Below are 19,229 nucleotides of genomic sequence, written 5' to 3' on the forward strand. Positions count from 1 at the left end.
ATTCCTGGGTTCGGAAGATACCCTGGAGAAGAGATAGGCTACTTATTTCAGTATTCTTGGGCTTCCCTGGTGGCTCAGATGGTAAAGAATCTGCCTGCAATGTGGGAGACCTGGGTTTGATCCATAGGATGAGAAGACTGGAGGAGGGCATGGCAACTCACTCCAGTATTCTTGCCTGGCAAATCCTATGGACAGGAGAGCCTAGAGAGCTCCAGTCCATGGAGTCGCAAAGAGGTGGACACGACTGAGTGACTAATTACAACACAGCATAGAGTCCGTGAGATTAGACCCATTTTTGAAAAGAGGGAAGACAGAGAAATATACTCTTCCTTCACACCTACCTTAGGTTCCTTTTATAAAAGATAGATGTTTTAAAATGATTGAAATCTTGAGAGAAGACTTTTGTTAGATATGAAACTTCCACTAGATTAAATCTCCTCTATCATGTCATTTTGATAGGTACAAGCAATGGTTCCATCCTGGTGTACCATCTCACCAGTGGGCTGCTGCACAAGGAGTTAAGCATCCATTCATGTGAAGTCAAGTGAGTCTGTCATTGGGATATTGAGCTCATAAACATATGTAATATCAAAAAAGTTCTTATGGACTTTTCTACACGGAATACTCTGCAGTGATTATTTGACTGAAAGCTTTGAATAATAGATATTCTTGTCCAACTAATGGCTGTGTTCATCAAGGATGAGTACTAATTGTTTACGTCATAGAGGACCTTAATTCAGTGAAGAATTTTTTCTCACTTTATTTCTGCATCGTATTTATTTCTCCTAAGGTCTAGGCTATTTTCTTACTGGATATAATTCTCTTCCCTTGTTCCAGTTTATATAGTTTTTTTCCATTTCTGTAAAGATCTTATAGTAGGACTTCTGATGAAAAATTTGAGTAAAGTCACTTTAATTTTTAATTAATCTCATTTATTCTTTCATTTGATATATGAGCTGTTTCATGAGCTCTTTGAATGCAGAGGTATTTGAGGGAAGGCTAACAGGACAGAAGGAAGCCTCTTGCTTCATGTTTTAAAGTATTATATACCACTCCAATAAAAATAAAAAAGTACATACCTACCTGCTCCATAGCATTATTTTTCTGATCACATGACTATATTATTTTCTTTGCCCTGGTAATGATGGATTATAAAGTTACACATGTAAAATATAAATTTATTAGTTTTCGGTTATTTTTGGATGATTTTGGAACAGATGTATCAGGCTATTTTCTTACTTCTGTGCATTATATAAATTATAGGCCTCATGTATATATTAAAATTCTTAGTGAACCCTTAGCGTACACATTATTCTGAATAAATGCATTTTCTAAATGGGAAGGGTCAGTGCTTGAAGTATCACAATTTCTGATTGTGATGGAAGTTTCTGAATTCAGTTCAGTTCAGTCACTCAGTCATGTCTGACGCTTTGCGAACCCATGAATTGCAGCACGCCAGGCCTCCCTGTCCATCACCAACTCCCAGAGTTCACCCAAACTCATGTTCATCAAGTTGGTGATGCCATCCAGCCATCTCATCCTCTGTCGTCCCCTTCTCCTCCTGCTCCCAATCCCTCCCAGCATAAGAGTCTTTTCCAGTGAGTCAACTCTTCACATGAGGTGGCCTAAGTATTGGAGTTTCAGTCTCAACATCAGTCCTTTCAATGAACACCCAAGACTGGTCTCCTTTAGGATGAACTGGTTGGATCTCCTTGCAGTCCAAGGGACTTGCAAGAGTCTTCCCCAGCACCACAGTTCAAAAGCATCAATTCTTTGGCGCTCAGCGTTCTTCACAGTCCAACTCTCACATCCATACATGACCACTGGAAAAACCATAGCCTTGACTAGACGGACCTTTGTTGGCAAAGTAATATCTCTCCTTTTATATGCTATCTAGGTTGGTCATAACTTTCCTTCCGAGGAGTAAACATCTTTTAATTTCATGGCTGCAGTCACCATCTGCAGTGATTTTGGAGCCCCCCAAAATTAAGTCTGACACTGTTTCCTCTATTTCCCCAACTATTTCCCATGAAGTGATGGGACCAGATGCCATGATCTTCGTTTTCTGAATGTTGAGCTTTAAGCCAACTTTTTCACTCTCCTCTTTAACTTTCATCAAGAGGCTTTTTAGTTCCTCTTCACTTTCTGAGAGTTAATGTTGATTTAATCTTTCAAATGCATGATCTTTCAGTACAGCCTAAGTGACTGTTTATCGCCACTTTATGCTATTCCCCCCACCCCCCAGTATCTCCCTAAATACACCTACATGGGGGATAATGTCTTCAGAAGCATCAGGTGTCTGTTGGGATCCTTTCAGACTGTTGGTCATCTTCTTCTCTCCTTTCAGTAGTCTCTGCTGCCACTGATTCCTTCTCTCTCCCTTTCTTTCCCCATGTGTATTGACATTTCCTCTCACTCTTGGATTTTGAGTGCATTGTTCCCTTTTATGGCAAACAGCAATGAGTTAAAACTCATCATTTAATCAATACTTGTTCTGAGGATTATGTTAAATGTTAATACGTTGCTTTCATTGTTTTATTGATTGCTCACTACAGCTCTATGCAGTAGGCACTATTGTTATTCCCAATTTACAGAAGAAGAAACAGTATTATAGAGTCATCTGTGAAAAAGGTATATGCAATTCAGTCTAGGCCTTTTAGGCTTCAGAACTGAGCTTGTAGCATCCTTGTGCTGGGTCTTCAGATAAAAAAATTCACATAGATTAATTGTAAACAGTTTGGCAGTAAGATAAAAATGTTGACTAAGCCAAGATTAATACCAATAATTTGGTACATGCTTCTGGGAAATCAAGCACATTTTCATCTTTTTCTGAACACTGAAATCTTATTTATTTATTTACATTGAGGTACAGTAAGATATATTAGTTTCAGATGTACAGTGTAATAATACTTATATGTGTGGTGAAATGATCACCACAATATGAAGCCTTTAATAAAGACATAATAGCTAGTTAATCAGTGAGCTGTTTGCTATAAGTAAGATGGTTATTCTGGATTGCTCAGGTTGTAGATGTCACTAAGAACATGATTTAACACATTATGGTAGTATTTGTTATTGACACAAAAACTATTTATAAAGTGTTGCTTGGAGTACCAAATAACTCTCAAGGGTATGCTACTCAGTCCGGCTAGTGTTGTGAATGATCTCGTAAATATGCTCATTTTTTAAATATAAATTTTCCTCTTAATTGCTATTTTAAAGATAATTCACATTTTACATTCAGAGATGGTGCTCAAGAGGATGCTAAAATACTGGTGTCTTTGTGTTTCAATTAATGCAATTATAGTATTATAATTAAAACCATTATGAAAATTTCACAGATGTGTTATAAAAATTGTTCAACTTACTAGCAATAAACCCAAAACATTCTAGATACTCATATGCAAATTAAAGGCCAACTTTTAAAAGGTGGTTTTTCTACCCTGTACTAAATGTGTTTTTTAAAACCACCTAATCTTAAGTACTTCAGTCTTACACATACACATGGCCTGGGACTACCTAACTATAGATAGTTTATATCTGTGTGTTTGTCAAAACCATGGTGCTTTAACCAGTTACACTTTATAAATATGAAATCTATATTGAATCTCTTCTCTATGCCTGTAAACAGACAAAATCTTGGAGGCTTATAATCCAGTGGAAGATACCTAGAAGTAAACAATGTGGAGTAGTACATATAGGTTTTCTTAGATTATTAGAGTTTTTACATTATTAGTTGGTATCTTTGTCCTGTAGACTAAAATTACAATAATATAGCCCAATACTATGTTCACTGTCAAAAACTGTTAAAATGTATATGGGTATCAGAACACTGATGGACTCAGTATTGCTTTGAGTACATTGAGTTATTTGTGGAAAGTAAAATGATCTCCATTTTGTTCATCTGTAAATTTGCAGACGTTAGTTTCATATCATTATAGAACTTCAAAGCTTTTCAGGAAGTGTGTGCTCCCCTCAGACTACCTGGTGTTGGGAGGTAGCCAGTGTAGCATCCCCAGTGCAGGTAGAACTTGGGACTCTGTAAGAGCCAGAGCCTGAACATCTGTTGGTAGATTTTAAGGTTATAGTTGTTCAGTAGTGAGGAATGCTACAAAACCAACTTAGATTATCTGAGTCAGAACATGAGCTACAGTTCTTACAAGTTATTTTTAATAGAGCTCAGTGTATGATTAAACCTAGATGGACAGTGGTTTTCTAATCCTGGGAGCAGTGTTGTGCTTAGCAGTTTAACAAGAGTTTTCATTCTTTTCTTTTGAGAAATAATCTCCTCCTTATCTCGTACACTTTGAAGTCCAACGTGATTTTTATTTTTTTTAGTCGATCAATAGGAGTCAGATATACAAGCTGCTGCTGGAATCTGTTCACAAGCAATATACTTGTGGTGCTCAATTATAAATAAGCAGCCCCCCATGTTCTGTTATCTCCTCAGCACTGGGGCAGCCTGTAAACAGTGGGGAAAGCCCTTCTCTGGGTATGAACGGCACTTAGAAACATAAGGAGGCGTGGTAGGCTTTTTTGGACATCATTCTTTTAATCGGACAGAATTTGCTGAGTAGCTGTCATGTGCTTGGATTGCCAGGGCAGGTTCCTCCCTCCTGAGAGAGCGCAGTCTAGGGCAGTGCTTCTCCATCAGTTGCACTGTTTCCTCAGCTTTTCAGGCTCTTGAGCAAAACCCTATTTGCCCTTTGAGTCTCAGCTTTAATGTTTCTCCAGGAAGCCCTGTGTCGCCCGTGAGACCAGATTTCTGTGTGACTCGTGCAAGCTCCTATTAAACTTGGCAGTGCTCCCTTTTGTGATAGATAACTCCAGATGCACTTGTATAATCTCTCTTTCCTGCTAGATCGCAGGGCTCTTGAAGGACAGCAGTTAAGTCTGCCTCGTTTGCAGCTGTATTCCCTAGCCTGGCAAGTTGGTCACATGTCCTGGGTACTTAATAGCAATGGCAACAGCATTTATGGGGTACTTAACAGATGTATCCTTAACATAATAATTGAAAAGTGAGAGGACTGAAATTTTTCCTGTCTAGAGATAGTGGCATCACTATACCAGAGTATCAGATTTCCATCAACAAGACTTGAAAAGTATATCTTAAGGCTTCTGTGGGTAAACAGATCTGATTGTACCTACCAGACTTATGTAGAGAGCAGAAGTCCAAAATGCTGCTTCTCTCATTGTGCTCACTCTAAATAGAAAAATTAATGAGTACTCCACATTAGGGGAAAGAAAGAGAAACAAGAGACAAAGGGACTCTTCCAGTGAACGATTAGCCAACTTAGATTGTAGGCATTATGGCTGTGGCTTGAGTGTAGTTCATGGAGAGGCTTAATGAAAAAAAAAAAAAAAAACACGGCTTGAGTTAGAGATCTCAAAATAAAGAGTAATTGATGGTGATGATGAGTCCGTACAGCACAGACTCTGTGCTAGGCCTTCTTTATGCACCCATTGTTGGGACCCCTGCACAGCAGAGGAGGGAGCTGAGGTGTAGAGGAGCAGAGAGCCAGTAAGTGCTGGAGCTGGGACTTGAACTAGGTAGTGATCGAGGAGAGGAGGAGAAGGGGCCACTCCAGGCATGAAAATCCTGAAGAATACTCAGTTTTCAGCACTCTAATTTGATTGTTTCAACACAGGTTTACATCTAAAGAGGTATGAATTGATAACAACAGGAATTCCCAGCTCTTGCAAATGTTATTTTCAGTTCTCTTGGGATTATCTTTGCTTCTCTGAGAAAAGACAAGTAGACAGATAAGATACAGAGGGGTCAGTGAGAAAAAGTTACTCTTATTGAAATAGCAGACAGGTTCAGATGACTGAGAGGTACCTGTGTTGCTGAGTAGCTTTGAAAATCAGAGAGAGCAGCGTGGATGTGACGCAGGAGCCATCACACCTTTTCTTGGGCAGGTGAGAGGTTGCCAGAGCAATCATGCTCACTCAAGCAGTAGCCTCCAAATTAGAGTAGACATGGAAAAATTAGATCAGTCAGCAGGCATTTCCCATAAAGGACAGAAGGCAAATATTTTAAGCTTTGTAGGCCATAAAATTTCTGGCACAGTTCCTCAGCCCTGCCGTTGTACTGTGAAAGCAGCCATTGATATTATATTGTCTTGTAAGTGCTGATGAGCAATTGCATATAGAACAGAGGTTTAGACTTGTCTCCCAGCCAGCTCTGCTACCTTGTGTAGTAGAGACTCTTTGTGACCCCATGAACTGTAGCCCACCAGGCCCCTCTGTCCATGGAATTTCCCAGGTAAGAGTATTAGAATGAGTTGTCATTTCCTTCTCCGGGGGGTCTTCCCAAGGCAGGGATCAAACCTGCGTCTCCTGTATTAGCAGGCGGGTTCTTTACCGCTGAGCCACCAGGGAAACCCCATTACCTTGTAAGTAGTGTAGAGTAATAATAGTGTTTCTCCCTTCTTTTTGTGACTACTGTGACGAATTCACATGTCCTGAGTCTCCTCATTTTCCACTGATGGTTAAGCCAGTTATGTCAGTGAAAAAAAACATGGACTCACACTGCCAGTCCCAAGGAAATGGGACTCACAGGGCATTAGGTTGATAGGTTAGTGCCTTGTAATACATGTTTATTTTTTTTTATTTTGTGCTATTCTTTAATTGATAAACTGTTTGGAGCTTTCACCCACTTCCAATCTAACAGTTCAGTCTGTATTTCTTCAGGAATTTTGGCTTCCTAACCAGCTAGGAATTTTGATAAAATTTGATAAAGTTCCTTCATGTCCTTAACTTTAAGCAGTCTGCTCAGAATATTTCTATACCACTTGTTTTAAACAGTGGAGTTCTTGGCAATGATCTGGTGCTCTTCTTTGCCAGATTTTAATAGTCATTTTAATGCCATGACTTCTGATAGCTGAGCTATTTTTGGAGATAAAGTTTTAATTAGAAATAATTTTTTACATGTTGGAAATATATAATTCTCAGATATTATATTAATATTGTTCTTTGATTAACTTATATAATAAAATTTAAGACATAGAAAAACTTAATTTTCAAATAAAATTTTCAAATGAAGAATTTTAATCTTTGTTTAATTTCTCTATATAGGGGTATTGAATGGACGAGTTTAACTGGTTTTCTTTCTTTTGCTACCTCAACACCACACAACATGGGATTAGTGAGAAATGAACTTCAACTGGTTGATCTTCCAACAGGTTTGTGTATTTAGACTATTAAAATATTTAAAATGGTACCATCATGTTGATCAGAGAGGCTACTATTTAGAAGACGTGTTCCAAGTTCTTTCACCTTGGAATTTTTTTCTTATGTATTCATTTTTATATATTTTATGTTTATGTACTCATTTTTTGGTTGCTCTATAATAATTGCCTTAGAAAAGACTCATCACTGTTTGTATGCAAATTGTGCTAACACAAGTCCATGGAGTACCATTAGCCCAAATGGACAGATTCATAAATGGGATATCAGTTCTACTTCCAAGTACATTGTTCCAGATAACCAGAAGTACGGTTTTAAAATAAATCTTTGTAGTTACACTTCTTTCGAATCTTTTAAAAAAATTTTGGCCTTTTCAGGAAACCCTTAAAAATCTTACAAGGATTGTTGTAAAATGCTCAGCTATGAAACTTTTGATATTCTCTGGCTGACTAGTAGGAAAACTTAATTTAGAAGTTTAAAGGCATTACAATAGGGAATATTCCAATAAAGTAACTTGTTCACAATTGTTAAAAACCTGCAACCCAGTGAGTTTCAAAATAAGAACTTAAAAGCAGAGTAAGGTGAAGGTTTTATATTATTTTTTATGCAGCACATGGAATGATTTCAAGTATTTTTTTTCCACAAAATTATGGGGAGTTTTTTTAATGGCTTAGCAATATGAATGTATGTAGCTTCAACCAAAAGTTATATGTGTGTGTAGTAAATCATGTTTATGGTTGCTTCCTTGTATTGTCAATACATGTTTCCAATTTATAGTTCTTACGTATAAGAGTATGTTACTAAGCCTCAGAGACTTAGCTCCTGTTAGTCCAGTGTTGCTCCAGTCTAATTGGAAATGACCTGCCTGGTGACCCGTACCCCTGCATTCCTGATTTGTCGGTAAACTGACACTGGTCACTGCAGTCACGTGGTAGCCCAGGGATAAATGCTGTCCTATAGTATCATCCACTAAAAACATGCCTGTGCATTTTTCCCATCAGCTCAGGTTCAGAACTCTTAGATAACTCAAAATCTGTCTTTCACAGATTTCTTTATGAAGAACAGATTTCTAAGTAAAAGATACGGACTTTTTTTAGGTAGGACATTTAAGTTCATAAATTACAGATTTTTACAGCCTTGTCTTCTAAGGAGACCAGCAGACTAGCAGAGCCAGGAAAGGGTGCAGTGTGTTTGGCGAATAATATTAGTGAGATTCAATGTGATGGCCTTGAAGAGCAGGGAGATATGTAGGCATCCATTTGTCTTTGAATTGAGTCTCTTCTCTCTTGTTTAATGTAAATGCAAATCTAGGAGATGCTATTAAAATATTTTTTCAAACATAAGGTAGAACTTGTTTATTTTTTTTTAGTTGTAGAAAACTGTTTAACTTCTTTGGCTGTTAACTCATTCTTAATATTCCCCAATTTCAGTTTATAGAGACCTTTGGAGGAACATGTCAAAATATTGTAGTTGAGTATTTTGCCCGTGGGATAAGAAATCTTAAATATCTATTCAAAGAGTGTTTTCCCCATTAGTTAATATTTGTAAACATGGAAAATGTTTATAATACTTTGAATGTACCAGTAGTTTTTATAGTAGATAATTGCTTTACCATAAATGCCTTAGAACTTTAGAAATTGATGTTTCTAAATTTCTAAAATTAAATTATTTGAAAGGTACCACAGAAGGGCGTTAAGAAATTCTATAAAAAATGAAAATATCCTTTTATAAAGTAGATATTTGAATGCAAGTAATACAGTGTTGGTCTTTTAATACTTTTGATTTAGTTTTGAATTTAGATCATTAGAAACAGCTTAAAGCAAATGGAGGAGTGAGGAGGAGACGAGAAGGTACCACTGATCAAATTACATTGGTATAGCTTTTAGTTTCTTACGCATTTCATGTGTTGTTTTTACATTTTGTTTAATATTTACAATTAAAGGCAGGAGCATTGCTTTCCGTGGTGAACGAGGTAATGATGAGTCGCCCATCGAAATGATTAAAGTATCTCATTTGAAGTAAGTGTCAACTTAAAAAAAATCTGGTGTTATCACAAAGGAATCTCAAGCATTTTCTTTTTTTTTTATCTTTAAGGAAATGAGAATATGCATGCATGTGCATAGAATTTCTTAGTGGCAGCAAATTGTGATGTGCAGCTATATCACAGAAAATATTTTAATTGCAAAATTAAGTTGCTGTTGCTTTTAATTCTCCATTCAGATAAGTCACCATAAGACAAGATGACTTATCTGAATCTTAACATTTCATCAGATTGGTAAAATGAGTAACCCCATTTTGTTCAACTATAGCTATATTGATGGAAGTACCTGTTACTCACTAAGAAATGTTAGTTATTTGGTGAAGTTCTTTGTTCAGCCTCTACCATAGTATGTGCTTATTGAGTGAAAGAACTCATTTTCCTTATTTATAACTTAGCTCTAATTCTAGAAGTTTTTTGTTCCAAGGAAAAATATATGTAAAGCAGAATCATTGACAACAGAGATTGACTGAAAACTAATCAGAAGAACAAAGAAAGAATTAGTAAGCAGAATGAAATTGTTTTTAACATTGCTTTAGCTTTTTGAGGATCTCTGCACTTCCATATAAATTTTAGAATCAACTTAACCAGTTTTATCATAAAAGACTTACTGGGATTTTGATTGTGATTGCATTGAATCCGTGGATCAACATGGGGAAGAACTGACATCTTAGCAAGTTTAGTGATTCATGAGTATGGTCTATCTCTCCACTTATTTAGTTCTTCTTTAATTTCTTTCAATAATATTGTATAGTTTCCAGTATACAGGTCCTGTGCATCATTTGTGAGTTATTTTTTGCTTTTTCTTTGATGCTATTATAAATTATATATTTTCTTCTGTTAATTTCAGTTTTCAATTATTCATACACTAAAATAGTTTGACATATTTGTTTATAACATTATATAAGCTTCATGTGTACAGCACTATATTTCTACTTCTATTATCTATGCTTTACAATATGCTCACCATCCAGATTTTATTTTCTGTCGCCATACAGTTGATCTCCTTTACCCATTTTAGCCTCTCCCCTGTCTTTCCCTATTGTAATCACTACTTTGTTCTCTGTATATCAGCAAATTATGTCAATCAATTTTGTTAACTGTTTCAAAGAAAATCCTTTGGGCTTCTTTCATTTTCTTTGTGGTTTTCTGTTTTCTGTTCCACTGACTGCCATGCTTATATCTTGTTGTTACTGGCTGCTTTATTACTGAAATAACCTGTTTGTCTTTTCTCAGAAGCTTAAATCTGATTTGTCTGTTTAGTATAGATACTCTAGCTTTCTTTTGATTAGTATTTGCATGGTGTATCTTTTTCCTTCCTCCTATTTGTAACTTACCTCTGTCTTTGTATATAAAGTTGATTTCTGAAAGAGAGCATATAACGGGACTTATTTTACTATTTGATCTGATAATCTCTGCTTCTAATTGCAGTGTTTAAGTTATTCATATTTAATGTAGTTATCAACATGGCTTATGTTTTCATCTGCCATTTTGGTAGTTGTTTTCTCTTTTCTCATTTTAAGCAAATGAATATAGTTTATAATTATGTCAGGTTTAATTTTTCATAGGCAAAATATCAGTAAAACCCACATAAACAAAAGTTCTTTGGGGGAGATAATCAATAATTTTTTCAAATGTAAGGGAGTCCTGCCATGAAAAAGTCTGATAATTGTTCAAAATATTTGGATGCCAGATTTTTCTATTTCTCGTCAGTCTTGACTCTACACAAGCCTGCTAAATTAATACGTCTTAAACGTCTGGTCCCATTATCACCACTGCCTCAAAACTCAAGGATCCCCTGTTCTCTACAGAATGAATCTGTATTCACGATACCACTGCATTTAGGATGTCTTAGGGCTTTTCATGTGAATCCAAAATTCGCATGTTAATCTTCTTTCTCAACGATGATTGTTCTCATCTCACACACTCTGCATTTCAAGTAGCACATTTCCCCCACACACCCTGTCTCCTTTTCTGTCTTTTGCCACTTATCACACTTGTACCTCTGCCTAGAATGCCATTTCCCTATTGTCAAAGTTAATATCAGCTTTCATAGTGAATCTTTATAGCATTTACTAGGTTCTCTTTTGTTTATATTAGTTATTTACATGCATGTCTCTACTTGTTTTTATATTAGATATAATAAAAGTGTGACATATTTCATTTACATAATCCCTTGTGATTTATAAAATCCTTTCATGTGTGCTGTCCCTTTTTCTTTATCCTTGTAGTATTTAGTGAGGTTGATGAGGCAGGTATTATTAACACCATTTTAAAGGTAAGTAGACTAAAACTCAAAAGGTCACATGGTTTGTCTGAGGTCATATAACTCTCACGTGTTAAGTCCTGAGATACACTGAGCTACAAGTCACATTTCCCACTCTGTCACAGTTCCTCACAGGCGGCATGATAGAAACTTTACTCACTTTTTCATTTAGTTTTTCCCGTAACCTGCATACCAATCAGCCCATTGATGCAAGTAGTGGTATTTTCATGTCTCAATGAGAAAATTGAGCCTCAGGAGGGTTATTTTAAAATTTGGATGTGAATTCATGCCTTTTCTCATTCTTCATTCTGAGCTAGGCTCCTTGCCCTGATGGTGTGTGTGACTCTCACAAGTCATCTTAGAGCTTTACCTTCTTAGAACTACTAATCAAGAGGGCTAAAAGTTAGTTTAAATTCTCTTCATTTAGAATGTGTCATCTGAGCTTTATGAACTTTTTATTTGTACTACTTATGGTGAAAACACTGCAAAAAGAGCTTCATTTAGTAATTTTGTTTATTTTAGGCAGTATTTGGCAGTTGTATTCAAAGATAAACCCCTGGAGTTATGGGATGTTAGGACTTGCACCATTCTTAGAGAAATGTCCAAAAACTTCCCTGCAATAACTGCTTTGGTAAGTTACAGTTTTAAAGAAGTAAACAGTTTATTTGGGTATGTATATACATGGTGAATATTTTTCTTTAGCTCAAATTAAAATCATTACTGCTATATGTTTTATTGCAAAAAATGTATATTCAGAGAAGATGATCTAAACAAATGGAGATAATTCTAATTTTCTTGGATGGGTTAAGCTAATATTATGTTAAAGTCCAATTAAAATTTAATTTAGATATTTTGAGGAGCATGATAAACATATTATAAAATATTTATGGAAAAATAAAAGTTCTAGTAGCTAAGTTAACCTTGGAAAAAAGAGAGTAATGTAGGCGGTATGGGGGAGGTAGGCCCCTTCCCACTCCATACAGTAGATATAAAACCATAGAAATAAAGTAATGTCATACTGGCCCAAGTAAGAGAAATGGATCGGTATAATAAAGAGCTCATTAATAGGCCCATAAGTATTTGGTAATTTAATGTACAGCAAAGTAACTTACAGTACAGCAAAGTAACTTACAAACCTAAGGGGAAGAACAGCCTGTTTAGTAGAAAGTATTGGGGAACCTCTCCCATATTCAGAGGTGGGCTCCACAGGATTAATGACCTAAATGTGAAAATAACTACAGCTATAAAATTAATATAATCAAATACAGAAGAATATTTTTCTGTTCTGGGGGCAGAAGAGAATATCGGAAGCTCAAACCAAAAGGCAGAAAGGTAATTAATGAATTTGATTACATCAAGATTGGTGCTTTCTATTCAATGAATCATACCACTGTCAAAGTTAAATATGGAAGACAACTTTAAAAAAAGAAATTTTCCAGTGTCTTAAGATGGACAGAGGGCTAACTAATTCTCTAAGGGGTTAGTATTATGGGAACTCCTGCAATGAAGGAGTAGTAGCCCCAGTGGAAAGATGGACAAAATGAAAGATGTGACCAGTTGATGAATGTCAGAGAGACCTAAAAGGCCAACAAGCATGTGAAAAATATTCAGAATCCTGGGTTTGAGATGTGCAAAGTAAAATGGCTATGATAAACCTTTTAGACAAACAAAAATTGGAATGCCAGTAGCATCCTATGTGGGTGAAGTATCGACTGTAAGAATTCTTAGGCACTGCTGGTAGGGATGTAGACCACTGAAGCCATTCTGCAGAGCAAGCTGGCTTAATCAAACACAGACATCCTCTTTGCCCCAGTTGGTCAGCTTCTGGTCATACAGGAACTTCTGTGTGGACATTGAAATTTTAGTGCAGTGTAATTTCCCATGATGAGAGTATAGAGACAATCTGAGTGTCCTTTCCTAGGACAACTAAACTAGAAACTAGACTAAAAATTGGCAGATGTACCCACGAAGTACTTTGTAACATACAGAAACAACAGAGGTGGGACTTGAATACGTTGTGCCCAGTAAAAGGAGCAATGGGATGAGATGCATTATCCACTGCTGTTCATGCAGACCACAGATACCTTCATGTAAAATAACTACATGTTTAAGAATTTATACATATGAGAGGGTATTAGATTAAATGCTTTAGAATAAACAGGAGTAAATAAATAAAAGGAGAGTTTGGGGATGGGCCTATAGGTGATAATGGGCGATGACTGGAGGAGTGTGTGATCAGCTCATCTAAGGGGGAGGTGGGGAGGTAAGGAGTGGGAGGTACCATAACTAAATGTATTATTTTGATTTTGAAAAATGGAAAGCATCAAAAGTTTAAGTCTTTAGGAGTTTGTCATCAAGCTCTTTTCCCTTAAGCTCTAATTAAAGATTCGAGGGGGAAGGAAATAAGAGATGGATTATTGAAACCTTCTGTCATAAGCTTTAATAAAAATGCATGCCTTCAGCCTTTCTAAAAATTAAAGTAAAACCTAAGAACAAGTTGTGAGTTCATGTGTAGTAACAAGAAGTGATGCTGGGCAGTGGTGAGTATGACCCACTCTTCTGGAAGAAAGAGGGACTGAGCACCTGTGGGTGTGTCTGCCTTTGATTCACAGGAATGGTCACCTTCTCACAACTTGAAGAGCTTGCGGAAGAAACAGCTGGCCACCCGAGAGGCCATGGCCCGCCAGACCGTGGTCTCAGATACAGAGCTGAGTGTTGTCGAGTCATCTGTGATCAGGTGCCCTGCTTCCGCCACTGCCATTTGTAATAACCTGGTTATTACAGAAAACCAGGAATTTATTATTTCCTGGTTGGGAAATTTGCTAAGTCCTGGTTGGGAATTTGATGGGTGGCATCCTTAGGCATCTCTAGTCCGCTTTGGAGCAGACTTTGATGGTTCCGTACATGCTCAGATAACTAAAGAGTTAGTTAGTAATTGCATTGGGAGCAGTGTGCAGTTTACATGTCAGTGCCTATTAGTGAGCATGATCGATTCTCAGTGCCCTTTGGCTGCATGGACTTGAGCTTCTGAAGTTCAAATGAACATAGCGTGAACACCCAGGTGGACCCTATTGTCATCTATGTTCACTGCAGAAAATGTATCAGGAATTCTAACTTTTGTACTGCCCCATCCCCACCAGATTTACAAATAAAAAACTTGAGAGAATGATGGGCCAAGGTAAGGCCTCTGTTTTGCAGCAGAAACAGCAAAGAGGCTTCTTTCCCATGTGAAGTCTAGATAACTACATTCTTCTGTACAGGGTAAACATTCAGTCGTGGTATAAAGAATAATTTGTGTTTTCCTATTATTGCCGGGCAAAGATTAGTTTCAGCCTTTTTTTTTTTAAATGATTTGACCTCCTGTTAATCCATCTGTATTTTGAGTGAGTTAATTAATTATGTCACTCTAGGGGAAAAAAATCTTCATCTTCTTTTCCTCTATCCCAAAGCTTGTTGCAGGAGGCTGAAAGTAAATCTGAACTCAGTCAGAACATCTCTGCCCGGGAGCATTTTGTGTTCACTGATAATGACGGCCAAGTCTATCATCTCACTGTTGAAGGAAACTCAGTGAAAGACAGTGCTCGGATCCCACCAGACGTGAGTCCAAACTGTGGTTAAACCTGCATGAAGATTTCTTACCATAGACCTCATTAGTTCTATATCCACTGAAGCCACAGTTAAGGTGGAAAACTATTTCAGAAAAGTTTAATCTAAATAAACTTTATTAAGGAGATATTACCATCGATTAAATTTGTCTCATACTTTTAGAGAATAGCATTATAACTATTTTGATGACATATCATGTGCTGCTCATTTTTGTCATTATAATAATTCATGAGGAACTATTTCCATTTTATCTGTAATAGGATTGAGGGAGAATGAGTAACTTTCCCCAGGTTGCCCAGCCTCGTGACATGCCAGAGCAGCGTTTAAACCCAGGTCTATGTGTTGGACTCATAGTCTCTCCTCTTTCTATTTCAAGTATTACCCTGAAAGATTTTATTTAAAATCTAGTATTATTTTTAGGTAACAGTAATCAGGTTGTAAGTGTAAAGGTATTTATTAATCTTTACTAACATATATATCCCTCATGGCCTTGTGGAATTCTCTAAGGATTTATAGTTAATTATTTGTGTCAGCATATACCTCATGGGGTTTTTTTACTGAGTGGATGAAGAAAATGTTTTTGCTAATATTACTATAACTGTTAAGTAGAGAATGAGATTATATATATATATAACTTATTATATATACTAGCATGTGAAAGTGCTTTTCAAGCAGTAATTCCAGTTTTACTGTCATATAGAATGAGTCATATCTGAGATTTAGTAATGTCTATTTTAAACTCTTAATAATGCCAAAAGTTTTCACTAGTTTGAAAGGATAAAAATAATGCAAATGTGAAAGATTGATATTTGGCATTATAATAGGAGCAGTAACCTAGTTTTAAGTGCGTAGAAAGAAAAACTGCAGTTCAAGAACGTGGCCATAAGAGTTGCAGTGTAAAGAGCTCTACTCTGGAAAATCAGTTTGCTTGCAGAGCTCCTCCTCTAGACCTCAGAGAAGGCCCCACCTTAGCTCCTCTAGTGCCACTTGCAAATAGCTCATTCTCTTTGTTTTCTGATTACATCACCTTTGAGATTAGAATAGAAATAATCCAATAATTTCTGAGATTCTAGATTCCTCCACTCTAAAAAAAGTTTAAAACTTTTGAACACTAGACACATGAATTTTCCTTCTTGTAAGGAAGAAAGGGAGAAGGAAAAGTCCTGCTGCTTTCAGGATTTTTGCACAACACAGCTTTTAAGATTCTGCCTCCTCTTATGGAGGTCTGGTCAGGATATAGCAAGTCTTAATTCTGCCTGCCAGATCCTTTTATTCCACAGCTGGAAGCAGTTTCTTCAAAGAATGACCAGCCTAATAAGGATCCAGCCTCCAGTGAAATTAGTGCATATTTTAGAGCAGATTATTTTAGGAAGAGAGTTATGTATCTACTGTATAAAACATGAATGATTGATGTGGGTTCATTATGTTTATTTTTAGCAATCAAAATTTTTTCAATGACCAGTGTGTAGAATTGAGGCAGAGGTTTTGTTTATTTTAATCTAATATTTTTCTTTACCTTCCTTCCAAATATAAAGTACTAAGCCACCAAGCCATTTATTTTGAGTTGGAACTTTACCTTTAAATTTTGGCCCCCAACAATAGAGCATATAAAAATGATAAAAAAAAGAAGCCTGATATATTTTAAATTAATTCCCATGGAGAGTTTATAGTTGACTGACTGCTTTTATTCAGAAAACTATGGGAGAGAATGATTATCTGTTTGCTGCCAGCTTTACTTCGATCCTTTGAACATCGTGTTTTACATGTAAGCAACATATCAGTGCCAACTAATAATACTCTACTGAGTTTTAAATCTTTCATTTGTTCTTGGGATTATTTGGAGTCAGAAAGGGAGTTTGTCCCACATTTCTCCGAAAGCACCTTAGAATCTTCATATGGCTTGTATCCCATCAACAAACTCTTAGGTAGAAAGTTCTAATACATCACTTGTAATTCTAAGCTGGTGACAGATTTCTAGACTGAGCTTTTAATATTCTAACTTTTAGAAGTTAGAAAGTGATGTAAAAATGTTAAAAAAAAAAAAAAAAGCTCGAAGAACTAAAAAAGTTAAATTTAAAGGCAAACTCTTAAACATTCTATTCTGTTAATATGGTCAGAAGAATAAAAATAAGATCTTGGACTATTGCTTTGTACTGTACTGAATTCTATTTATTTAACATAGCTTTCTAAGTTTTTTACTAATTGAATCATTAAAATAATCATTTTAAATCCAATTTTGTCTTTTGTTTCTTGGCTACCACTAGGATTTATGCAGTATTTGGTGTATGTGCAAGTCTTCTAACAGCCAATTTAGCAAAACTCTGGAGTATTCCTACTCCTTACTAGCAATATTGTGAGAACCAAATGTGAATTTTTAATATTGTTCTATAAATGAGGAAATAAGATTTCTTTGAATATAAGAATTTAAGTAGAAAAGTAATTGAGAAATATTATTGAATAGCTGCAGTATATTGACTCTGTGGCAAACATTGGCATAAGGCCTTTACCTGTAAAAATTTATTAACACTAATAGGAACTCCTCAAATTTTATGAGCTTGCCTTACTTTATCGACTATAAATCCAGACATATAAAGATTAAGGAAGCATGCTGCACATCACACAGCAGATTCAGTGATGCAGCTGGGATTCAGGCCCACACAGCTTTTCTGAGAGCCCCAACTCCATGTCTCTCCATCACGGTACCTCTGTGCGTGTGTTAGAGCTGCATGCTCCTTCCAACCCACTGTGATTTATTACAGAAGTGTCTCATTCTTGTATTTGTGTTTCCCTGTGTAACTTCTGTGCAGAACCTTCTGTGAATTCAGATTTTACAGATGCCTTCAGTGCATAGTATCTCTTCTTCATTATTCATGAAGGTATCAGTGAAGCTATGAATCTTTTTTCTTTTTTAATTGAAATATAGTCGGTATACAGTATTATGATAGTTTCAGGTATACTGCGTAGTGATGGATCCTCAGTAGAGGAATCGCTGAACAGTTAGTTGTGAGACAGCTCTGAGTTCCCCCAGAATAAGTGTGTTCATCCTTTAGCAGTACGGGATAACTCGGAGACAGGAGCTCCTGAAAGGACGTCCTTTCCTTCTCTTTTTTCTTCTTTTAATTTTCTTTTCTCTGAAGTAGTTCTTCCTCAAAAGACATCCCTTCTCTATTAATCTAGTTCAGATAATAATGTCTATTGAATTGAAATCTTCTGTTTCTTCTTAGTTGAAATTGAAATGCTAGGTAGCCCTCAGTGACTACACTCTGTTAGTGTTTGATGATGTTCATACTATAATTAGGTTTTATTAAGATGTCTTTGGGGCTTCCCTGGTGGCTCAGTCTATAGAGAATCCGCCTGCAATGCAGGAGACCCAAGTTCAATCCCTGGGTTGGGAAGATCCCCTGGAGAAGGAGATAACACCCACTGCAATATTCTTGCTTGGGAGATCCAATGGACAGAGGAGCCTGGTGGGCTACAGTCTATGGGGTCGTAGAGTCAGACACAACTTAGTGACTAAACCACCAGCCAGATATCTTTATTATTTCAGCACAGTTGTTAAATAAAAGTATTCCTCTGTTGTGACTGCTTATAAGTGGTAAAATTGATGTGTGTTTGTTGCTGTTCTTTTCTAGGGGAGTATGGGTAGCATTACTTGCATTGCTTGGAAAGGTGATACGTTAGTTCTTGGAGATATGGATGGAAATTTAAATTTTTGGGATTTGAAAGGCAGAGTATCCAGGTATGTGTCAAGAATTCAAGTGTATTATTTGGCTGAAACAAAAAGTCTTGATATAGTTCCATTAGAGGCTTGCCACTTGGCAATAGTGTCATTAAATATAGTCATGTGCACGTTGGATCCTTGGGTCTCTTGTTATAGAACTTGGGAGGAACGGCCTTGAGCTAAACTCTGGAATATTCATAGATGACCCTTACCTGCAGGGGGCTCACACAGAAGTGCTGGGGCACTATTCCATCTGCTGTTAAAGAGCAGACCATGTCTGTCGTATGTGACCCCTGTCCCAGAAAGCAGAGCGGTTGTCCTGTCATGTCACTAGACCTTGTCAAAAGCAAAAATAGAAAGAGACATTGGACATATCTCTCAATGACGAGATATTACTCTACTTCATATTG

At 36.6% G+C, this 19,229-nt stretch overlaps 1 protein-coding gene across 9 annotated transcripts in view; it reads left to right on the forward strand.

Annotated features, from left to right (window-relative positions):
- Window positions 1-19,229, forward strand: part of WDR11 (WD repeat domain 11) — a 54,810-nt gene that overhangs the window by 22,910 nt on the left and 12,671 nt on the right. For all 9 annotated transcript variants that reach the window (XM_069567816.1, XM_069567818.1, XM_069567817.1 and 6 more), the window contains 7 exons: window positions 460-544; window positions 7,078-7,184; window positions 9,131-9,206; window positions 12,015-12,123; window positions 14,105-14,229; window positions 14,942-15,089; window positions 18,731-18,837. In XM_069567816.1, the coding sequence (XP_069423917.1) occupies window positions 460-544; window positions 7,078-7,184; window positions 9,131-9,206; window positions 12,015-12,123; window positions 14,105-14,229; window positions 14,942-15,089; window positions 18,731-18,837 (757 nt within the window). The remainder of the gene's footprint in view (window positions 1-459; window positions 545-7,077; window positions 7,185-9,130; window positions 9,207-12,014; window positions 12,124-14,104; window positions 14,230-14,941; window positions 15,090-18,730; window positions 18,838-19,229) is intronic.

The sequence above is a fragment of the Ovis canadensis genome, chromosome 22 (genome assembly GCF_042477335.2).
Source record: "Ovis canadensis isolate MfBH-ARS-UI-01 breed Bighorn chromosome 22, ARS-UI_OviCan_v2, whole genome shotgun sequence".
Taxonomy (NCBI): Eukaryota; Metazoa; Chordata; class Mammalia; order Artiodactyla; family Bovidae; genus Ovis; species Ovis canadensis.